At 34.2% G+C, this 21,195-nt stretch overlaps 3 protein-coding genes across 6 annotated transcripts; 1 reads left to right on the plus strand and 2 right to left on the minus strand.

Annotated features, from left to right (window-relative positions):
* Positions 1-1,093: 1,093 nt before the first annotated feature.
* On the plus strand, positions 1,094-8,812 carry LOC110666953 (uncharacterized). 3 transcript variants are annotated; one of them, XM_058133580.1, is made up of 2 exons: positions 1,094-2,681; positions 8,677-8,812. In XM_058133580.1, the coding sequence occupies exons 1-2, from the start codon at positions 1,794-1,796 to the stop codon at positions 8,701-8,703; spliced, it is 915 nt and encodes a 304-aa protein (XP_057989563.1). In that variant the 5' UTR covers positions 1,094-1,793; the 3' UTR covers positions 8,704-8,812. The 3 variants fall into 3 exon arrangements, with proteins under 3 accessions (XP_057989563.1, XP_021683331.1, XP_057989562.1); XM_021827639.2 differs by lacking the exon at positions 8,677-8,812 and adding an exon at positions 3,330-3,638; XM_058133579.1 differs by lacking the exon at positions 8,677-8,812 and adding an exon at positions 3,338-3,638.
* On the minus strand, positions 3,822-9,100 carry LOC110635640 (geranylgeranyl transferase type-1 subunit beta). Of its 2 annotated transcripts, XM_058133578.1 has the most exons (12): positions 8,731-9,100; positions 8,005-8,080; positions 7,795-7,853; positions 7,501-7,640; positions 7,294-7,349; positions 7,139-7,215; positions 6,937-6,982; positions 5,675-5,799; positions 5,346-5,413; positions 5,179-5,266; positions 4,264-4,437; positions 3,822-4,106 (listed from the first exon to the last, which is right to left on the minus strand). In XM_058133578.1, the coding sequence occupies exons 1-11, from the start codon at positions 8,971-8,973 to the stop codon at positions 4,288-4,290; spliced, it is 1,128 nt and encodes a 375-aa protein (XP_057989561.1). In that variant the 5' UTR covers positions 8,974-9,100; the 3' UTR covers positions 3,822-4,106; positions 4,264-4,287. The 2 variants fall into 2 exon arrangements, with proteins under 2 accessions (XP_057989561.1, XP_057989560.1); XM_058133577.1 differs by having other exon boundaries at positions 4,101-4,437; positions 8,731-9,099.
* Positions 9,101-10,100: 1,000 nt separating this feature from the next.
* LOC110635649 (heat shock cognate 70 kDa protein 2) lies at positions 10,101-12,717 on the minus strand. The gene is made up of 2 exons (XM_021785072.2): positions 12,400-12,717; positions 10,101-11,997 (listed from the first exon to the last, which is right to left on the minus strand). The coding sequence occupies exons 1-2, from the start codon at positions 12,611-12,613 to the stop codon at positions 10,265-10,267; spliced, it is 1,947 nt and encodes a 648-aa protein (XP_021640764.1). The 5' UTR covers positions 12,614-12,717; the 3' UTR covers positions 10,101-10,264.
* Between the last annotated feature and the right edge of the window lie 8,478 nt (positions 12,718-21,195).

The following is a 21,195-nucleotide window of genomic DNA, read 5'->3' on the forward strand; positions in this document are numbered from 1 at the left end:
ATTTTATTAAACATTTAATATGGATGTTTAAAACTAGTCATATAAATAAATAATAATAATGATAAAAAAATAATAATACATGTAAAAATAATACCCATTTAATAAAAATTATCATTGTACAATATTAATTTAAAGTCATGAATAAAATATTAATAAATTATTAGCTCAATAAAAGAAAAATAATAAAAATATATTTATTTGAAAAATTGGGTTGTTACATATTTAGTGTTTATAAACTATTTTGAGCTTATAAGAAATTAAAATTTTAAGAGTTATTTGTTTGGTTAAAGTGTTTATAAGTGACTGATAATTAGTTGACACATTTAATAAAAAAAATTTATAAATACATTTATCATTAAAATAACTGAAAAAGGTATTAAATTATTTTTTCAAATAATAAATTATATTAACTCAATTTTTTATTATAACATTATAAAAATATACTTCAATCATATTATAATATAATATAATTTTAAATTAAATAAACAAATATTTTATAGATAATTTTCTAATAAAATTAGTAAAAATGATTTTTAATTTTTAAAATTAATATAAATAATTTATTTAAATTATCACAAGAAAATAATTTTTTTAATATAAATATAAAAAAATACAATAAAATTATATAATGAAATTATAAAATTAAGTAAGGGTAATAAAGTAAAATATTTGGTCAAAGTTAGGATTAATTTGAAGTTTTGGATTCAAACTTATTAGGATAGTTGATTGTATAACATAATTATTTTTAATCCAATAAAAATTTAATGAGTCAATAATAATTAATAAATTATACAATAAAAAAATTTTTATTATAAAAATAATTTTAAAAAAATTAAGTAAATGAATTTTAATTAATTAAATATTAAATATTAAATAAGCTGGAAATTGAATATTATATAGCAGAATCATTATCAAAGTTGACGAAATTTTGCTAAATGTCAGCCCAAAAATTTGTCCCAAGTTGCCCGCAGAAATAGCTAGTTTATCGAGTGCCTGACGTTCCTAAAGCACGAGCTTTTGGGTTCCAAGGGGCAATAGTGTAAGTGAGGAGAAATACAGAACAGTGACACATCAATTTCCTTTTATTTGTGATCCCATGTGAATGTCCCTTGAAGAATGTGACCTGTCAAACCATAAAGGTGAGAAAATTTGCCGACCCTTTTGCCTCCTCAATCCCTTGGTATATGTTTTATTTGCTAGAGCCTAGAAGCTCCCTGTTTTTTTGTGTGGGTTTAGCAAACTCAGTGATTTTTATTGCTGTTAATGTTCTTTTATGTGATAGCTTTGTGGGTTTTAGCTAAAATGATATTTGTTAATAGGCCAAAACTATCTAATTATCCACAGTATGTGGCTAAGTATCATGTGGGCTTATGGTAGGAAAAGCCTTTTTATAATCATGCTTCATGGTTTGAGAATGTGATTTTCGGAGAGCTTTTTGGATAGGCATTAGCTGAAGGGCATGGATACATGTTTCTGTTTCTGAGCTTTGTTATTGGCAGATAAAGTTGGAATGTTTATGTTTGCAAACCATTTGCTAAAAAGAAGCAGTGAATTTGATGTTTCTTTGAGTTGCGGTCGAAGTTTAGGATCTATGTTCTTGGGCTTGGCAAATGGCAGCATGACTGTTACTAGTCAGAATCTATCAGTAAGCTTGTCCCTCTTTTTCTTGGCTTTTCTTGCAGTTCCTGAGAGTGATTTTCAAGTTATTTATGGTAACTTTGTTGGTTTGTTGCTAGCTTTGATATATAGTTTTTAGCATTTTAAGCACTACTGATGTGATTAGGTGACAAAAGATGAAATCTGTTAGTAGTGTAGGACTTGGTTTGAGTATCGTTTTTGGTTGCCTGCTACTGGCTCTTGTTGCTGAGCTTTACTACTTGCTATGGTGGAAGAGAAGATTTACCAACAGAGAGATTGGAGATGAGTATGGTAACCCAGCAAGAGAGCTTTTTTACACGTTCTGTTTAAAAAGGCCATCTTCTTTAAGGCACTCTCAAGAACTATGTTCTTCAGTAAGAATCACAGATACCCTTGTCCATCATGAGCAAGATTCTCAGCTTCATAATACAAGTGAAGATTTACTGCTCAAACCCTTCGGTGATGATCCTATGGATACAGAGCTCATGAGGTTAAATAGTCTCTCAGGTCCACCAAGATTTCTATTCACAATTATTGAAGAAACGAAGGAGGATTTAGAGTCAGAAGATGGAAAGTCTAGAGGTGATAACAAGAGTGCAAAAGGGTCAAGAAGTAGGAGCTTGAGTGACTTGCTTCTCAATATGGAGACTCCATATCTAACTCCTATTGCTTCTCCATCATTTTTCACACCTCCTCTTACTCCTATGAACACTGGCTACAACCAAAGTAGATTCAACCATCATTTTGAATCAGCAGCAGATGCAGAGTTTAACAAGATGAGGTCATCTCCACCTCCAAAATTCAAGTTCTTGCAGGATGCAGAAGAGAAACTACACAGAAGAAAACTAATAGAAGAAGCAGATAAAAAGGTCCAGAAGAATGATGAGTTTGCTCAAGATTATGTGAAAAAGGCTGCTTCATCAAAGTTTCAGAAAGATGAAGAAGATGGATCTTTTATTTCCATCATTGTTGATAAGAACGAAGAAAGAGAGCTTAAGCATCAACATCACCACCCTCCACAATACCATTCAAGCACTTCACAGGTACTTCCTCTTGCTTCTTCACCTTCAATATTCACATCAGCAGCCAAGAAAAGTCCCATCTTCTATTAGTGCTTATGTTTCATGATTAATTAAAATGAAATCAGGACTTGTTTCCCTCTTCTCTTTTTTACTTTCAATAATATTAGATATTAGCTTTGATTTAAGATTTTCCCCTTTTTTGTATTATCTACTGGGGTGTTTGGGGATGGTGTTGAAAGGATAATCCAGCAAAACCCTAGTGTAATGTCATGTCAAAATTTTTCACGTGGAGGGGTAGACAACGATTTCTGCAATATAATGGTGAAAGGTGGGCAAGTTCAAGTGGTGGACTAGTGGGGTTACTTGTTTTATTCAATCTCTAGGTCTCACTGAGCTGTCTTCTATATGTAATCATTCTGGTGACTGGTAAGTGATAGTACTGCTACTGTTTTTAATCCACGGAAGCACTGTAAAAAAAATTTCTTTCAAGACCAAAGCAACTTTTTTTTTTTTAATGCTTTGTTTCGTTTTCTCTCCACGCTTAAATTTACATTATTGCCGTGTCCTAATCTTGTACTCTTCTGTTGCGTGGTAATCGTGCACACCCCACCAAACATTTTTGCTGGAAAATGATCCTGACCGTCTGTTCAACAATCTCATCACCCTAAGTGGATTAGGGTTTTGACAATCTGCAGCTAAAGAGAAGGGGAGGGTACTAATACAATCCATGAAAGTGACAAAATTGGAAAAAGGGGTAGTGACTTGTGATGGTGAGATGTATCTTCGGGCTTTTTCGTAAACAACAAACAGGTTAAATTGCCTGTGAAAACGTTTCATAGGGGTAGGCTGAAAGACAACCCAGCTTGTAGAATCATTGCAGGCATTACATTTTCTCTGCTCCTTATGTATTTAACGTTGGAACGTACATGCTTGAATCATAAGCACGTACATGAGGCTTTTAAAATTAATATTCACATATTTGACTCTTACCAGTATAACTGTGTTTAAGCAAATGAATCAAGCTTCATTCAACATGATTAGCTTGATCTGTCATAAGAAGAACCAGTTTAGCAAGACTTGAGAAAATCTACCAGCCCGAAGTAGGAGAATCAGGTGTGTGTGCAGGAACCATGACTAAGAAATCTGCTAAAACAGTGAATATGGGATCCAAACTCAAATATTTTTCACCTTTCCAAAAGCCAAAAATTCATTGCAAATCACTTAAAAAGTCATTATGTTCAATAAGCCCCCAGCTTAAGGTCAACATATTTAGTACGAATCACTATAATGATATAAGACTTCACAAACATCCACTCTGTACTGTGACCAACATCAGGAAGTCGGTAAATGTCATTACCAAAAAGCTGGTTAATATTGAGCAGTGTAGCATGAAACCATCTTTGATAACACAGAGCAGATGAGGGGTGGGGAGCCAATACATTTAACCTGCAATAGACCACTCTGTGTTTTATTATTCATAGCAAGTCACAACAATTCCACTCTGTGTTTTATTGTTACACGTATACCCTACATGGGATATAATTGCAGTGGAAAAAAAAATTACATTTGCTGTGCAAGAATAAATTAGATGGCATTGCAAAACCTTAGAAAGAAGAAGAAAATCAAGTCAGATTCCCAAGGCAGCAACATCTGTTATTCCCAATTCAAAGGAGAGTGAATTAAGGCCAGGTTCTTCCAAAAGACTAAATGCTGTGCATCCATAGTAGGAATGGTATATATCGGGCAGCTCACCTGGAAATTTACCAAAACCACCATACTGTGCAAAAAAATATAAGCAAACAAGAATTAGATAGTCATATTATTTGCCAATGGAATATTTTTCAAGGAAATGTCATGTAACCAGGTTTTTAATCACAGAAAAGAATAGAAATTGGAGAGGGAATAGAGAAAAAAAGGGAAGGAGGAATAGGAGAAAAGAAGTATTATGAATTCATATTAGTTCTGGAATGCCTTACAAAGAGCTTCTCCATCTACCTTTATACTCAAATTCCTGCCCCTATAACTGTTGCAACCTCAGTAACTGCCCTAACAACTTTTCCCTCTAACATACTAGTGGACAACTCTAACCAATTCTATTCTTATTACCCACACTACTATTATTTATTATTTCTACATCTAGTCCTCCTATACATGACAGGAAAGTATGATGCAATTCCTATAACATACATTTATCTGCAAGTCATGGCAGTTCAGACATTTTAAGCATAGCACTGCACTTTCTGGTTCTGTTTTTCATTAGTTCTTTCTCATAAACCCATTCCGCCATTTTCAGAGGCTAAAGGTCACAAATCATCCCATTATTGGAACTGTCAATGTCAGTAAAAGGAGGAAAGCTTTTAACAGCACTGGTGTGGTTCCTATTTTCTAAAGTATGAAGGAAAGGCCCATTCTTATGAATATGCTTAGTAAATAATAAGCTATAGAGACCTTTAGTTTTCAGTGGCTAAAGGTCTCAACTACAAGCAAGTGCTGAAATTTGGGAAACAAAGATCAGCACCTTGGATTGGCAAGTTATCAAAAATTCACGTAAAGCTTTCCCATCAATCAATTTATAGCCTCCTAAAATCCTCAAAACTGCTCCAACCCTGCACAAGTGTGATGCCATTTTGAAGGCACGGAAGAACTGCAACTTATAGCATGGCATTTCTCAAGTTGGGGACTTACCAAAATGCATAACATGTGTCACTAGGTTTGTTTGGTCTACCTTGAAAACCACCATCAGCTGCTTGTCTCTGAAGCAGAGAAAAAAACAAGTGGGACAGAAGGAAAACCTTGAAAAGATTATATTGCGTGCAATAGGAAAACCTTGAAAAGATTATATTGCGTGCAATGGAGGCTATGATTTGATTAACATTTCATTGGGTGGTTCTTTTAGCTCTTAATGTCCTTCATATCAGTTCAATCCGTTGTTTTATAATTATAAAAGCTGTAGCTATGAAATCTGTCACCAATGTTACGAAATGATTCCAAAAATCAAATGAAGAAAAATAAACCTGCAAGCACCATTCCAGCAACAATGGAAGGTCTATGACGGAAGATGCTCCACTTGTAGACAGAATGTCATCTTCCATAAAACCCATCAATCGTAGTGATGCAACTGCACAGTAAGTTCCACCACCTGTCCGCTAAGATGAATATTGTTGGTAAATAACATTAGAAGAATTAAGCTCACAAAATCAGAGAACATAAAAAGAAAAACAATTTATGTGAAATTTTCACTAATTATTATATTAAAATCATAACAATAAAACAATAAAATAATCTCCATATAACACCCGCAGGAGTATAATTAGATATTAGAAGAAAAATTGAAGGCAGAGAATTATTATAAGATAACATCAGTTAAAACAAGGGCTGTGCATAGTTCTTGGGAGAATTAAACCGAACTAAACCAAACCGAAGAACCGTACCGAACCGACAGGAACCTTACTGAACCAAATTTATTTTGATACTTTGGTTCAGTTATGGTTTTTCACTAAGAACCGTACCGAAATCGAACCGAGAATCAAATTTATATATATATATATATATATATATATATGCTTTTCTATGTTTTTTTTAGATGTATTATATACTTTCAATATAATTATATATAATTATGAACTAAATATAACTTAATATTACATTTCATTTTTCTATATTTTCTTAATAATTTTAGTTATAAAGACATTAAATTACCTTATCATTCTTAATTACAAATATACTGTTATCTTATATTAATATATATATATATATATATATTAATTCTCAATTATATTTTTATCTTATAGTTAAATATTATATGATTAATAAATAATTAAAATGTATATTATATGATATACTATTATATTGCATAATATATTTAATCTTAAGTTATATATGCATGTTATAATTAAAGATTATATAATTTAGGTATAGCTAAAAGATATATTATATGATATATTATGCATTAATAACTCAATTCAAACTTAAATGTTAATTCAAGTATGACTTTTTAAGAAAATAATTATATAAAATTATTTTAAAAATCGAGAACGAAACTGGAATCGTACTGAACCGAACCAAAACCGAAGAATTGTACCGAACTGAAACCGAAACAATTAAGAACCGAACCGGAACCGTACCAAAATTTCAAAATTCCGATTCAGTTCCGGTTCCTAGGCAAATCCCAAACTAAACTGGAACCAAACACTCCTGGTTAAAACTGACTTATACTGCTCTTGATGCCCAAAATTTGAAAGAATGCATACAACCATACAACATTTTTTTGACTCACCATGAGATTCTGAGCCAGGAACCATCCCAAAGCCACCATCATATGACTGAAAGACAGTTTCATTTTAACATAAGTAATATGCAATACACTCAAAAAAAAAAAAAAAAGAAAAGAAATCTACCATAAGAATCATCAATGACTCAATTTAAAATATATTACCACAGAAATATGGCTAAATAAAGAGATCAGAAAAAAAAATTACTTGGCATTTTATGATGTATTCCTTGGCTTTCTCCCTATCCATGCCATTCCAGTCCCCCAACATAAAACAGATAGCCGCTGATACATCAATTAGCTGTATCACTATTAAATCATTCAAGTATATTCATGAACATGCATAACATTTTCTTTTCTTACCAGCACAGTATACGAAACGAAGATCTGTCTCTGCCCCAATATGGATGGGAAGAAAACTGCAAATAAAAATAGAAGGTTAACAACAGTTCAGATTCCTGCTAGAAAAACAAAGCCTCTATATTAAAGTGGAGAATAATAGTATTGAAAATTAAAAAAAGTCAAATTCCAAGAAAGAAATGGAGATCCAAGAAGAACTATAAAGTATACCTGCCATCAGGTTGTTGCAAGTTTCTCATTGATGTCAATATTGATTTGGAGTCAACATTTGACAAATTATAGCCGACAGTCTTTAGTGTAGCTAGTGCACAATATGTGCTAGCCAGATGACTAAGATTGTGAATCAAAACCTAGAGGCAGATCAAATGAAAAAGTTATGGCTGGTGCAATAGCAACTAGTAAATAGGCAAGCAGCTGCAAGCTTCCAAGCAAAAAAATAAATGAACTGCTCAGTGCAAGCTGCCAAGCACAAGCAAAAAATCATGGAATAGCTCTCTATAATACCCCATCACAGCCCAAGGGGAATTGGGAAGATCGAGAACCTTGGAACCCATAGAATTGTCCTGCAACAAAAAAAATAGCTGATCATTCTTTTTTTTTTTCACCTTTTTTTTCCAATAGTACAGATGCGCTAATTTTAGAATTTGGCATTATGGCAAATATGGTAAGCAAACCTTATAAAATCATATAGCAGCTAACTAATCAAGTTCATACCATTGTTCAATTGATTTTTATCCCCAGGGTGAGCTTGAAAGGATAAAACCCAACTAGCCACAGCATCTTTATCTACCTAAAAGACATCACGCAAAAAGCACTTTATCAATTTTGGAGTCCAGAGTATTAAATTTAAATGGAAGACATCGAGCAAAAATAAGTAATGCCTACAATGAAGACAATTAAATTATACTCGAGGCAGGAAGAAAGTTTCAAACTTTCCATCTCTAAATCCATGGTTAAATGCTCTCAAGTCCAAATAAATAATATATTTTATGTTTTACACATCAAATAAACCTCAACTACAAGGAATATATTAAATTTGGCTTCAAAAGTCATTCAATGGTTTAAGAAATTTGGCATAACCACTCAACTGAAAAGTCAAATTCTTTTTCCCCAAATTGTTCAACTTTTTCTTGCATTTTAAAAATCATTTGGCTCAAAGTAACTTCAAAATAACCATACTGATGCCTTTACTTTTTAACACTATCACTCATACTTGGAAGATAATCCAAATCCACATCAAACTTTCAATCTTAAAACCTATCCAGTTACCAATTTAGAGTCCCAAATTCTTAAATATACTGAAATAATCAACAAAAGTTCAAATCTTATGCAATAAACAATCAAAGATCTGCAAGTGAAATTCTTCTCATTTTCCTAATTTCCCAGGAAGCAAACAGGACCTCAAGACAGTAATTTAAGATTTTGGGTTCAGTAGCTTACTCGATCGAGAGCACCGAGGATGTCCAGGCCGGAAATGGTGAAGTAGGCGAGAGTGAGGCGATTGATCTCTTGCGATTGGTAATAGCTGGGTAGCATCTGGTACATCATCTCCAGGTAAGCCACGTGGCGGTCCCTGTCGAATGATATCGACGTTGATGGTGATGGTTCTTCTCCGTCGGATGAAGATTGGTCCCACTCTAACGGTGGTGGTGGTGATGGAGGTTCTTCTGCAGATGTACCCATGGCCTATGGCTGTTACCTTAGCGAGACAAAATTGAGAGAGGATCTGTGAGTCTACACGGAATTTCTGATTTCTAACTTTAGCTTGACATTTGTTGGCCTATTAACTTCTCACATGCTCAAGCCCTTTTTTTTTTAAAATTTTTAATTTTAGTGTTTTATAATTTATATTTGAAATATAATAAAAATTATATTTTAATTAATTTATTTTTATAAAAAATAAATTAATTAATAAAATGTATTTTTATTGATAAATAATAATAATTTCTTTTTTTATAATCACCCCCTCTTAATTATGTCTTATTTAAAGATTAAATTTTACTTTTTTTTCTTGAAAGTTTTTTTTGAAAAAGAAACATAACGAAATATTTAAATGAGAAAACTTTAAACTTTTGTTTTGATAGCTTACAATGTTCTGAAAGCATTTGATCCTTGAATTCAAATTTACTCCTTCTACTTAGATATTAAAAAGCCCCAAAAGCATTGATTTAGCAGCTTCAATTGACACTTTAAGAGACAATTCACAATCATTTGTGTCGAGAAACTCTTCCAAAGATAAAGATTTTTTGTAGGATTGCATTTGTTTTACTTTCAAAATCCAATAACTTTTAACCTAGAAAACAAACCACCGGCCGAAAGGCAAGAATCTGGACGTTTTATTTTAAATAAAATTATAAAAAAAAAGGGAACACAAACACCATAGATGCGGGTAATCAAATCAACCATATATCCAATAAAAACACCAAAATACAAATTGTAAACCACATTTTATAACAAAGAATACACACACACGCATTCCACAAGTTCACCGGACCTCATACTTGAAAATGGGGATCAAAGAAAGGGAGAAAAGGAGCTATAGAGGGTGGCGAAAGGAGAGGAGACTGACCGGGCTAGAGCAATTCAAATCACTCGGCCGTAAGCAAAGACATTTTACACGTGATAAATAATTTTTAAAATTATGACCTAAAACATACTAAAACAACTACTTTTGATGGTTTATTACTTGATATTAAGCAATGAAACATTAGAACGTCTAGCATAACACAAAAGCATGTTGGGAAAAAAAATATGCAGCGGATGTTGTTGTTTCAACAAAGCAAGAAGCTACTAATATAGCATCAGCGAAATTTGTCCCGTAAATGGCATTCAGCCAATATATAAATCTACTAAGGATAAGAAGACAATGTCTACCATACTACTTAACAACAGAAACAAACACAACAAAATCATTGCCAACAGAAAGGCAATATGAATTTTCATCACCATTGCTTTAAAAGATCACCCACAATGCTTAATCAACTTCCTCAATTTTGGGACCTGCACCACTGCCACCTGCCGGAGGAGCATCATCATCCATGCCTCCACCCATGCCAGCATCAGCACCTTGATACATCTTGGCAATTATGGGATTGCAGAGACTTTCAAGCTCTTTCATCTTGTCCTCAAATTCATCCGCCTCTGCCAGCTGATTGCTGTCTAGCCAATGAATGGTTTGTTCAATGGCATCCTCAATCTTCTTCTTGTCAGAAGCATCCAACTTCGAACTGATCTTTTCATCCTTAACAGTGTTCCTCATGTTGTAGGCATAATTCTCCAAGGCATTCTTTGCCTCGACCTTCTTCTTGTGCTCCTCATCTTCAGATTTGTACTTTTCAGCCTCCTGAACCATTTTCTCAATTTCTTCCTTGGACAACCTTCCCTTATCGTTAGTGATGGTAATCTTGTTCTTCTGGCCAGTGGTCTTATCCTCTGCAGAAACGTTTAAGATACCATTGGCATCAATATCAAAGCACACAGTGATTTGTGGAACACCCCTTGGTGCAGGAGGAATGCCTGAGAGCTCAAATTTGCCCAGCAAGTTGTTGTCTCTAGTTCTTGTTCTCTCGCCCTCATAAACCTGGATCAACACACCAGGTTGATTGTCTGCGTAGGTAGAGAAAACTTGCTCCTTCTTGGTTGGAATTGTAGTGTTCCTTGGGATCAGAACAGTCATGACACCACCAGCAGTTTCCAGACCCTGGGACAGCGGAGTGACATCCAAGAGAAGCAGATCCTGCACCTTCTCATTGCCTTCACCACTCAAGATTGCAGCCTGGACAGCAGCACCATAAGCAACGGCTTCATCAGGATTGATACTCTTGCAAAGCTCTTTTCCGTTGAAGAAATCTTGCAACAGCTGCTGCACCTTTGGAATCCTAGTAGAGCCACCAACAAGTACAACATCATGTACACTGCTCTTATCCATCTTAGCATCTCTCAAACACTTCTCCACAGGCTCCATGCACTTCCTGAAAAGATCCATATTAAGCTCCTCGAATCTGGCACGAGTGATCGTTGAGTAGAAATCAATACCCTCGTACAAAGAATCAATCTCAATAGTCGTCTGTGCAGTAGATGAAAGGGTTCTCTTTGCCCTCTCACAAGCTGTCCTCAACCTCCTAAGAGCTCTAGGATTTCCACTGATGTCTTTCTTGTTCTTCCTCTTAAATTCCTGAACGAAGTGGTTCACCATTCTGTTGTCAAAATCCTCACCTCCGAGATGGGTGTCTCCAGCTGTAGCCTTGACCTCGAAGATACCCTCTTCAATTGTGAGCAATGACACATCAAAAGTGCCACCACCCAAATCAAAAATCAAGACATTCTTCTCACCTACACTTGATGCCTTTTTATCAAGGCCATAAGCAATTGCAGCAGCAGTGGGCTCATTGATGATACGCATGACGTTGAGACCTGCAATGACACCAGCATCCTTTGTGGCCTGCCTCTGAGAATCATTGAAGTAGGCAGGGACAGTGACCACGGCATTCTTCACAGTGTTGCCAAGGTAAGCCTCAGCAATCTCACGCATTTTAATAAGGACCATGGAAGAGATTTCCTCAGCAGCAAACTGCTTTTCCTCACCCTTGTAGGTGACAACAATCATAGGCTTATCACCAGGTCCAGAAATAACCTTGAACGGCCAGAGTTTGGCGTCACTCTGAACCGTGGCATCGCTAAATCTCCTACCAATCAACCGCTTTGCATCTGCAATATACGATTCCCAATTAATAAACACAAACCAACATACAAAACCAATGCAATGGCAATGAAAACGAGCAAGATACAACATCAGACTAAAATATGAAACTTGATTAGCTACACCCATTGCCAACTAATCTCCTCTGCTTCACAAATCAGACAAAAGCAAGAGTACAATACTAATACAGGTCTTTTTCTTTTCACCAGAGGATTGCAGATCCAAGATCTGCTCCATCCTCTAAAGTTCAGATTCAGATCTCATCCATGAGATCCCACAGTGTTAGTCATTCGAATTCAAAACCTTTGGATTTGAGTGAAAACCAATTTAATCACAAATTTAAAAAATAAAACAAATAAACTATATAAAAAAAAATTCTAAATTATAGTCCTCAGTTTATAAATACTAACCAAAGACGGTGTTGATGGGGTTCATCGCGACCTGGTTCTTGGCAGCATCGCCGATCAAGCGCTCGGAATCGGTAAAGGCAACATAAGACGGCGTCGTTCTGTTGCCTTGATCATTAGCTATGATCTCCACTCTATCATGTTGCCAAACACCCACGCAAGAGTAAGTAGTACCCAGATCGATTCCGATCGCTGGTCCCTCTCCTTTGCCGGTCATCCTCACAGATCACGAAAATAACAATGTTTTGAAAAGAATAGAACGTATAATAGAATGCAAGCGAAATAGGGTTTCTTTTCCCCCTTGCACAAGGATAGTCTGAATCGCTTGGCAGAGGTCCTGGTATATATAGGCTTTTTGTGCCTTGGCTCTAGAATGTTCTTCTGGTATGGTCGGTGTATCTGGGTCATTGATTTAACATTTCGTCAACATTGGTTGGCTTCGTGCGTTTTAAATGGAAGTTTCTGGATCGTTGATTTAAGACTTCGTCAACCGTAACGATTGGTTGGTTTCTTGCCCGTGCATTTTTAAGTTGAAGTTTCCTTGCCGCCTTGTTTGGATGTGTGAAAAATAAGGAAAGAGAAAATAACTCGAAAAAAAAAAAAAAAGAGATTAACACTTTTTTTGTTTAGAAAAACGTGAAAAATAAAGAGAGGAAAGAAAATAAATGTTATAATTTTTTTATTATTTTCTCTTTAAATTGAAAAAAAAATAAAATAAAATGTACGAAAAAGTAGTTTTTCATAATAAAATTACAAAATTATTTTTTATATTTAAGTTTCTTCTTAAAATATATGAGGTTAAATCGTAAATTTATCATAACTTTCTTTTATCTCCATATTTTTAACCCTTTCCAAATAATGAAAAATAATTTTATTTTTATTTTTATTTCTTTTATTTTCCTTTCATCCAAACAAAAGAAAGGAAAATAATAAAAATAAAATATTATTTATTTTCTTTTATCCTTTGTCATGTATACATACATCATACTCATGCTCAGTGTCACTTCCCTCTTCATAAGTACTCTCAAGCTGAGAGCTCTTTTGTATAAAGCATGTATATATAATAAAGGGACCGTTGCAACTAATACCATAATAAAGACATTTCTGATACATAGGATCCTCAGTAGAGGCAAGTATAAAGCATACGTGTCACTGGCCATGCAAGTATAATATACCTTCTAGAGTTTTCAGAAGAAAATGAGAGAAACTTAGAAAGTCATATGTGAGAGAAACAAAAGTTTTATTTCTGAAGGCAAACTCTGATTACAAACAGGAAATGAGTCTCCTTATATAGAAGGGAGACTATCACTATTACAGGCTATCGGGTAAGCAATTAGCTATCGACACTTACAGAACACAATTATTAAAGCAAAGGAATACACTGTCAAAAGTAAAAGGTACAATTATTATTGTAGATTGCCGACACTCTTTTGTCATGGTGACCTTGACAGGTTGTAATTCCTGTGGTCAGAATCATCAGAGTCTATATCCTCATAAAAAGATTGATACCATGGCCCACATTCCTTAGGAGATAGTGGTGCAGCACTTTAGATTACTTCACATGTTTCAACGTCCATTGGGTCTTGTGAGTCCTACCAAAGAGGATTGGTCTAGTTAATGGGCTCTTACTCTGGGGAATGGATGGATCCAAGAGAGGTACATGTCACATGTGGAGGTATAGGAGACTGGTAATTGTTAATTTCACAGAGGTAATTGGCCAGGTGTCTTCTGAGTGGTCCCATAACATTGTTATCTGTTATAGTACCGTCATATATCCTCCATTCATATGCTGAATTCTGTGACCATAAGAGTCCATTAGGCTTTTTAAAGAAAGGCTTGTGCATGATAAACATAGACCTGATTGTGGGTTGTGTTCTTATGGGCTTTTCATCAATACCGTGAGTTTCTATAAGTATTCGGAGACTATAGTGCCATGTGGTTATGGGCTTGAACCATTCAAGGAATCTTGACAAGAGAGTTCTTCTGTCGGTAGTGAGGGTGTACTGATAAACAGCTATTAGAGGAAATTCTATAGCTGTAGAATACAGGGTTACCATACAACAGAGAAACCACAGTTTTTCAATAATGAGATCCCTTTCAGGATGAATACTGAAACAGGTCAAGACAGGACTGTCTGGCAGGAAATGAAAAGTAGAGGGGATTAAACCTCTAAGAGTATTTTTAGCACTTTGGTAGTAGAATAAGCGATTTCTGGCGAATCTGACAATTTCTGGAATAGCATATTCGGAGAACATCCTAGAGGAAAGTTGTCTGGTGTAGGGATAAGGAACTCAGGAGTGTTAGTTGAAGAAGATGAAGCCATTAGTATTAAGGGGAAGGTGGAGTGAGAGTTCACAAGATGAAGATCTTTGGGTCTGGATAATAGATCTGAAATTAGGTTGTGTTTCCCTTTGATGTGTTGAACTGTGAATTTATAGTTTGCGAATCAATCTTTAAGCCTTAAAAACTATGGTTCAGGAAGAGTTTTGTTCTTAAAGTCCAAAATTCTCGAAAATGATGAACTGTCCATAAGAACAGTAAAGTGGTGTCCGATAAGGTGAAACTCAAACCGTTTGATCCCATTTTTTACAGCTAAGATCTCCTTGTAAATAGAATGGTAATGTTTTTGAGCATCTGGGAACTCACCACTTGCATGGCCACATATGTGCTTTTCTCCTTGTATGTCTTCAATCAGGATAGTGCCCCAATGAGTGTCACTAGCATCTGTCTGGATAATGCAGTGCCCCGAGCTGGGAATCTTGAGAGGTGGCAGAGTTAGAGCCACTTCTTTTAGAGTTTTGACTGCACTGGTCTGGTCTAGACCCCAAGGTGGTGCGGTGTGACACCCCTCACCCGTCTACAGTGTAGCCAAGCAAGGAATGCACATTCGATGCCAGAGCACCCTATCTTATGCTGTCCTGTTCACTGTTAATTTTAAACTTCATTTAAAACATGTGGATATATTTTTTTTTCATCACAAATTATTTATGTGGATACCCGGGCAAAGCCTCCTTTGTTTTATTAGCATCTGGCGGGTTCCACTATTCACCTATTAAAAACCATTTCATATCCATTTATCTAGTCATATAACATGTCATTTATTTTCTCATATAATAAATCATTCATAAGAAAATTCATATACAGAAATTCACATTTTTATTTACAATCTCAAAAACATAATAAAAAATTTATTTATATCACAACTATAATTACATAATGCTTATATACAATGAACCAAAACACTAAATCTATACATGGGCCCTACCAAAATACTACAACTGATGTGGTGAACTCTGAACTGTAGTAGATAAGGTCAACTGTAGTTAGAACATTACTGTAGCGGCTGTTGATCTCCAGTACCTACGCGATGAAAAAACCAACGCGCTAAGCTAATAACTTAGTAGTGCATAATTTTAAAGAAAAATCAACTAAATAATTCAAATAATAACTCTATGTATAATTTTGCAATTCTAGGTCAATTGCATATTTTATTGCACTTTGGGAATAAATTAAATATCAGGATCTTATCCGTACATTTATTTCATTTTTAGTCTCCTTAAAATCATATGAGGGAAATTCTCATAAGTTATGAGACATTTATAAATTTTTCTGCACTTTGGGAATAATTGAATTTAACAGTATCTTTTCTGTTCATTTCTCATATATTTTAAGTCATTTATGAATTTTCTACACTTTGAACATAAATTACTTATCAGTATCTTATTTATTCATTCATTTCATTCTCAGTCTTTTAAACTTATAACAATGCCCAAGTAACCTATAACAGACTATAATGCTGGATACATGGGAGTATACTGGTTAGACAACCGTATATCTATCCAGTATACATCTATTATGTCAGGCACAAGGCCAGCGGGCAGTCTTTTAAAGCCAGATATAAAATTAAGCACAATGGCCAACGAGCAGGCATATAGCCAGTAGATCAATCATATCAGACATATATTGTCAGTTAATAATTATCCATGTAGGCAGTACTGTTATCTATAGTCCCTAATTGGTATACGAATCGATTCAACTATATATATATAAGCCTATGTTTACTTTGGGCAAGTAAGCATTATTAATTATTTAACAGAATTTTCATGTCCATGTATAGTAGAAAAAATTTGTCCCACATATCTATTTCATATAATTTAGCATGTAGTGACTTATTAGGGATAAGTCAATAATTTATTTCAAGAACCTTTCTTTAGGTTCAGCTTTACTGTCTTGTCTTTGCATATTAAATTGAGCAATTTGTGGCTACTGTTTAGCCACACTTCCTCAATGGAAGTTATTCCTCTATGTCTTGTCTTGATTTTCCTTTTTGAATCATGCCATTTGGATTTGTATAACTCAAGTTATGGTCAAATAACCATAACTAAGTCAATTCTGAATTCTGATTCTTTTAACTAGGCAGTTTTGGTTTTGGACTTTACCAATTTACTTGAACAAGTTATAGCAACATTTAGGCCTAGTGTTCTTCATAGGATTTGTTGCCCTATGTCTTATGGTCAGTTAAAATTTTTAGTTGTAATTTTTCAAGTCATGTAGAATTACTTATAGCCACATTATTGGCCTAGACTCAAATGTCCTATACTAATATGATTTCTATTTAGGTCAGTAGCTTTGATCCAAAATTCAAGCTTTTTTACATTCATAGTTTGAGGTAGGTGTCTAAAATAAAGTTAAAGCCTTATTTCTTAGGTTTTCAGAACTATATGGCACATCTCAATTGAAGTTTTCTAGTAGGAGATATGCTTAAAAGACTATTCTAGATTCAATGATCACTTATGCAAATTTCCAGATTTTGTATGTTGTCTTGACCTAGCTAAATGACCTAATTCTCTTGATTTCTGGGTTATAGGCAAAATACCAATATTGTAGGTTTATGTCTTATTGAAATTTTGGCACTAACTTCATGTCATTTGGAGTTCTATGAACCAAGTTATGGCCTCTTTGCCAAAACTGGTCAAGTTGCCTAGATAAAGGCAATTCTGGGCTGTTTTGGTACTGGACAGTTTTGGTATCCTAACTTGTGCAAGCAATTTGACTTAGTTAATGACATTTCTAGGCTTTGTGTTCTTCATAAAAGTTATAACCCTATGTCTAAGCTTTTCAATGGTATAAATTTCAGGTCATTTGAACATGTCTAGAGTGAGTTATGGCCAAATGAAAATACACTGTTTATTTGATCATTTTCTGGGTTCACAATTTGGTAATCCGGATTATGGTAGACTTTAGGTCACTTTTTAGGCAGAATTTGGATATGGTTTCTACATGAAAATTGGTGGATTTTAGGTCTAGTTTTACCTCAAATTAGTTTCATACCAATTGGGGTCACACAATTTTGGTTATGGCTCAAAACATACACTGAATTCAATATTTACTCATCCTACAAGGAAAATACACTTCCAATTTTCATTCCTCCATCTCCCAAACTACAATTGTGGCATTCATGGCACTTCGAATATTATCAATTCATCTCAATTCAATCAAATTTTCAGCAACATCATTCCAGTCTCAATTGAGTAATTTAGAACCCTAATTCAAACTGTCAAAGTCAACAATTCACATTCAATCAAATTTTTATCACATGTAACTTCAATTACCTATCCATCAATATCACTAATCTCAATTTATATGTATGAATTAAGCACACTCTCATGCTTTTCAAGGCTGCAAAAGTGAAACAATTACACAAGTCTCATTAAATAAATTCAAATTACTAATTTCAACAATTACATAAAGTCTCCTCAATTGTCATTAAACCCTAATTCAAGTTTCCCCCAATTTATGCATATCACATACATATCACTTCCATTGCATTTAGATGCATCAACTAACATCAATAACCATCATTCTAGTTAAGAATTCATCAAACTCTCAAGGAAATTAAGGCTGCCGAATTGAACTTCCATATGTAATTTAAAACCCTAATTCAAATTATCAAATCTCCACATACACATGAAATTAATTTGCTAAAATATCTAATTACCTAAATCAACATCACTACCCATCATTTACATGTAAAAATAAATCAAACTCCTTTAATTTCCATAGCTGCCGAATTCAAGGCTCCCAAATACTCATCAATTTTCTTAACATATCAACTTTTCCTAAGCTCAAAATAAGAATTTAGGAAGAAAAGTGGGAAGATTGAGCACTAACCTTGATTCAAGAATTTTTCAACTTTGTAAAACTTCTAAATTTTTTCTTCCTTTTGCTGCCTATAGTCTTCCCAAGGTGCGAGGATCAACTTTAGTGAATTGAATGTGTGATTTCATGTTGAAAATGAAGAGAAGTGAAAGCTTGCATGAAGAGCTCTCATGGAGGAAATTGGGAAAGCAATTCGACCATGGATGGGAACTTAGGAAGAAGATGGAATTAAGTGGAGAGATTTGTCATCTTTTTGCCTTTTATACCCCCACTAAATATATTTAATTATTATTATATTTCAAGTTTTCATATTTCAATTTACACCCCCATACTTCCTTTAATTACATTACACATATAACTTCAAATTTTCATGGGGTTTTCAAAATTTAATGTCACTCTTTTTAATGGACATTTAAGTCAAAAATCGACTTTAGGTGTCAAATGACCAAAATGCCCCTCTTCGGGTCATAAGCCAACTTTTTCGATAATATCGATTAAATCTCTAATCTGTTGGGTTCCTTTAATTTTCATGTTCATTGGTACCGATTAACTAAATTTTTTTTGATATTTTTAATGTTATTTGTACCTTTGTAAACCTTTAATTAAGTCCCAAAAATTATTTCTCGGGGTTCCTCGCGGTTCTAGGGTCATCAACTGTCTACGCAGTGACTTCCCATCGCTACAACCACAGCTCATTTAACCTAGTTACATTTCATCTTTTTTATTTTTCCTTAATTTTTCTTATATTTTTTTATCATGTATTCCATCATTTTATGTCTCCTCGCTATCATTTAAGTGCAGTTCCAGACATTCTGACTGTCCAAACATATGTTAGTCATCGGAACAGTAGAATGTACGGACTACCTATGGTGAGGGTGTTACATGCGGTCTTTTTTAGCATCTTGGATAGGTGGCTGACATATGTAGCTACATGAGGAATAAACTTTTTGATATAATTAACAATTCCTAAAAATTGCTGTAGCTGCTTTGTCGTTAAGTCTTTGTCAGGGAATTTCAATAATTCCTCTACTATGTATGGACTTGGTTGGTATTTTCCTTCTTTGAAGCGCATTCCAAGAAAGTTGATGTCAGTTTAGGCTAGTGAGTTCTTATTTTCTTATAACATTATCCCATAAGATTCAACTATGGATTGGAATGTTGACAATAGTTCTTTATGGGTTGTTACATCCTTAGAAAAAAGAAGGATGTCATCATTATATATGAGGGCACTGTGGAGTATGGGCTTGAATATCCTGGTCATGGCTTTTTGAAAAATGGATGGGGCCGTTTTAAGGCCAAAAGGAAGAATAATCCACTGATATTGGGTCGTGGGGATGCAAAATACCGTTTTGGGCCTGTCTGTGGGTTGGATACCCAACTGCCAGAAACCTGCTTTGAGGTCAAATTTTGAAAATATGTGGGCTTCATGAAGTTGAGTGAATAAAGCCTCAGGCTTTGGCAAAGGGAACTTGTTGTCTTGTAAGAAGTGATTGAGAGGCTTGTAATCAATCACGAGCCTCTTCTTGCCTCTTAACTTCTCATACCTCTTTTCTACATAGAAAGCCTGGCAAGCCCATGGGGAAGTAGTAGGCTCAATCAAGCCTTTTTGGAGTGTCACACCCTACCCCTCCATAAGGTATGACATGATCCCGTAGTATACCTAATAAATTACCGAACTTCGCCTACCGATAATCTATGAAATATACTACAAGGGATTTTAACGAAACAAATGTATTTTCAAAGTTGGCGTGGTGAGAAAATCTATCTTAAGTGTTCTTAACTTAAGTATGTGTCATAGAACTTATTAGGGATAATTAGGTAATTTTTTAAAATTTTGTGAAAAATTTGCGTGGTTACGGCTAAAACTGGGTAAAAATAGTTGTTCAATTTACCTGCAAAAGCAATTTACAAAAAATCTCCCAATTCAATCTCAATAATTAATAAATCATTTCCTACAATCAACTCAATTCATTTTAAAGCCAAATTCATCATAAAGGAAACAATTCATTAATTACAAAATTCAGGAAGAAATTTGAATATTACATTCATTAGGGTAATAAAATTAATATTACAAAAATATACAGGTAAATAAAATCTTAAATTAATATTACAATAATTTGCATTTAATTACATACAAAAATAATATTACAAGAGTTTTTGTACAACTGCTCGAACGTACTTACATACACACAATTACATGATTACGTAAAAAACTAATGCCTATCGGTATACATATAATATACTCAAAATTAATCCCAGCTTGTCTTCAAGGCACAACTTCAATTGATCTCACTCAGCTGCTCTATCCTTTCTTTCACCTGCGAAAATATGCAAAACTATCGCTGAGCGGTGAATTCAGTGGTGCACAATTATAATTTAAAATGTAATATACCACACATTGACAAAATCATAGCAAGGAATTTGGAAGTATTTAATTTCATCATATTTTATAAAATCAAAATCAGTGCTTCCAATAATGTACATCATTTATTTAAATGTCATTAATAAACAATTACAATTTTCCAAATCATAATCAGACATTGAAATATTTTCAACAATTTATGGAAATAAATATTGAATTTTACTAAATAGGAAAAAGTATCAAATACAAACCACTAAAATAATTAATCTCTTTTAAAA

The sequence above is a fragment of the Hevea brasiliensis genome, chromosome 14, assembly GCF_030052815.1.
Source record: "Hevea brasiliensis isolate MT/VB/25A 57/8 chromosome 14, ASM3005281v1, whole genome shotgun sequence".
In the NCBI taxonomy this organism is placed as follows: domain Eukaryota; kingdom Viridiplantae; phylum Streptophyta; class Magnoliopsida; order Malpighiales; family Euphorbiaceae; genus Hevea; species Hevea brasiliensis.

Excerpts from the sequence above, each read along its gene's own strand:
- LOC110666953 (XM_058133579.1), top strand. The coding sequence starts at position 1,794 with ATGAAATCTGTTAGTAGTGTAGGACTTGGTTTGAGTATCGTTTTTGGT. Across the intron at positions 2,682-3,337 it reads ACCATTCAAGCACTTCACAG|GGTTTTGACAATCTGCAGCT; the intron begins GTACTTCCTCTT and ends TAAGTGGATTAG.
- LOC110635640 (XM_058133578.1), bottom strand. The coding sequence starts at position 8,973 with ATGGGTACATCTGCAGAAGAACCTCCATCACCACCACCACCGTTAGAG. Across the intron at positions 6,983-7,138 it reads AATACATCATAAAATGCCAA|TCATATGATGGTGGCTTTGG; the intron begins GTAATTTTTTTT and ends ACTGTCTTTCAG. Across the intron at positions 5,800-6,936 it reads TCCTGGCTCAGAATCTCATG|GTGGTGGAACTTACTGTGCA; the intron begins GTGAGTCAAAAA and ends CTTAGCGGACAG.
- LOC110635649 (XM_021785072.2), bottom strand. The coding sequence starts at position 12,613 with ATGACCGGCAAAGGAGAGGGACCAGCGATCGGAATCGATCTGGGTACT. Across the intron at positions 11,998-12,399 it reads CCCCATCAACACCGTCTTTG|ATGCAAAGCGGTTGATTGGT; the intron begins GTTAGTATTTAT and ends CGTATATTGCAG.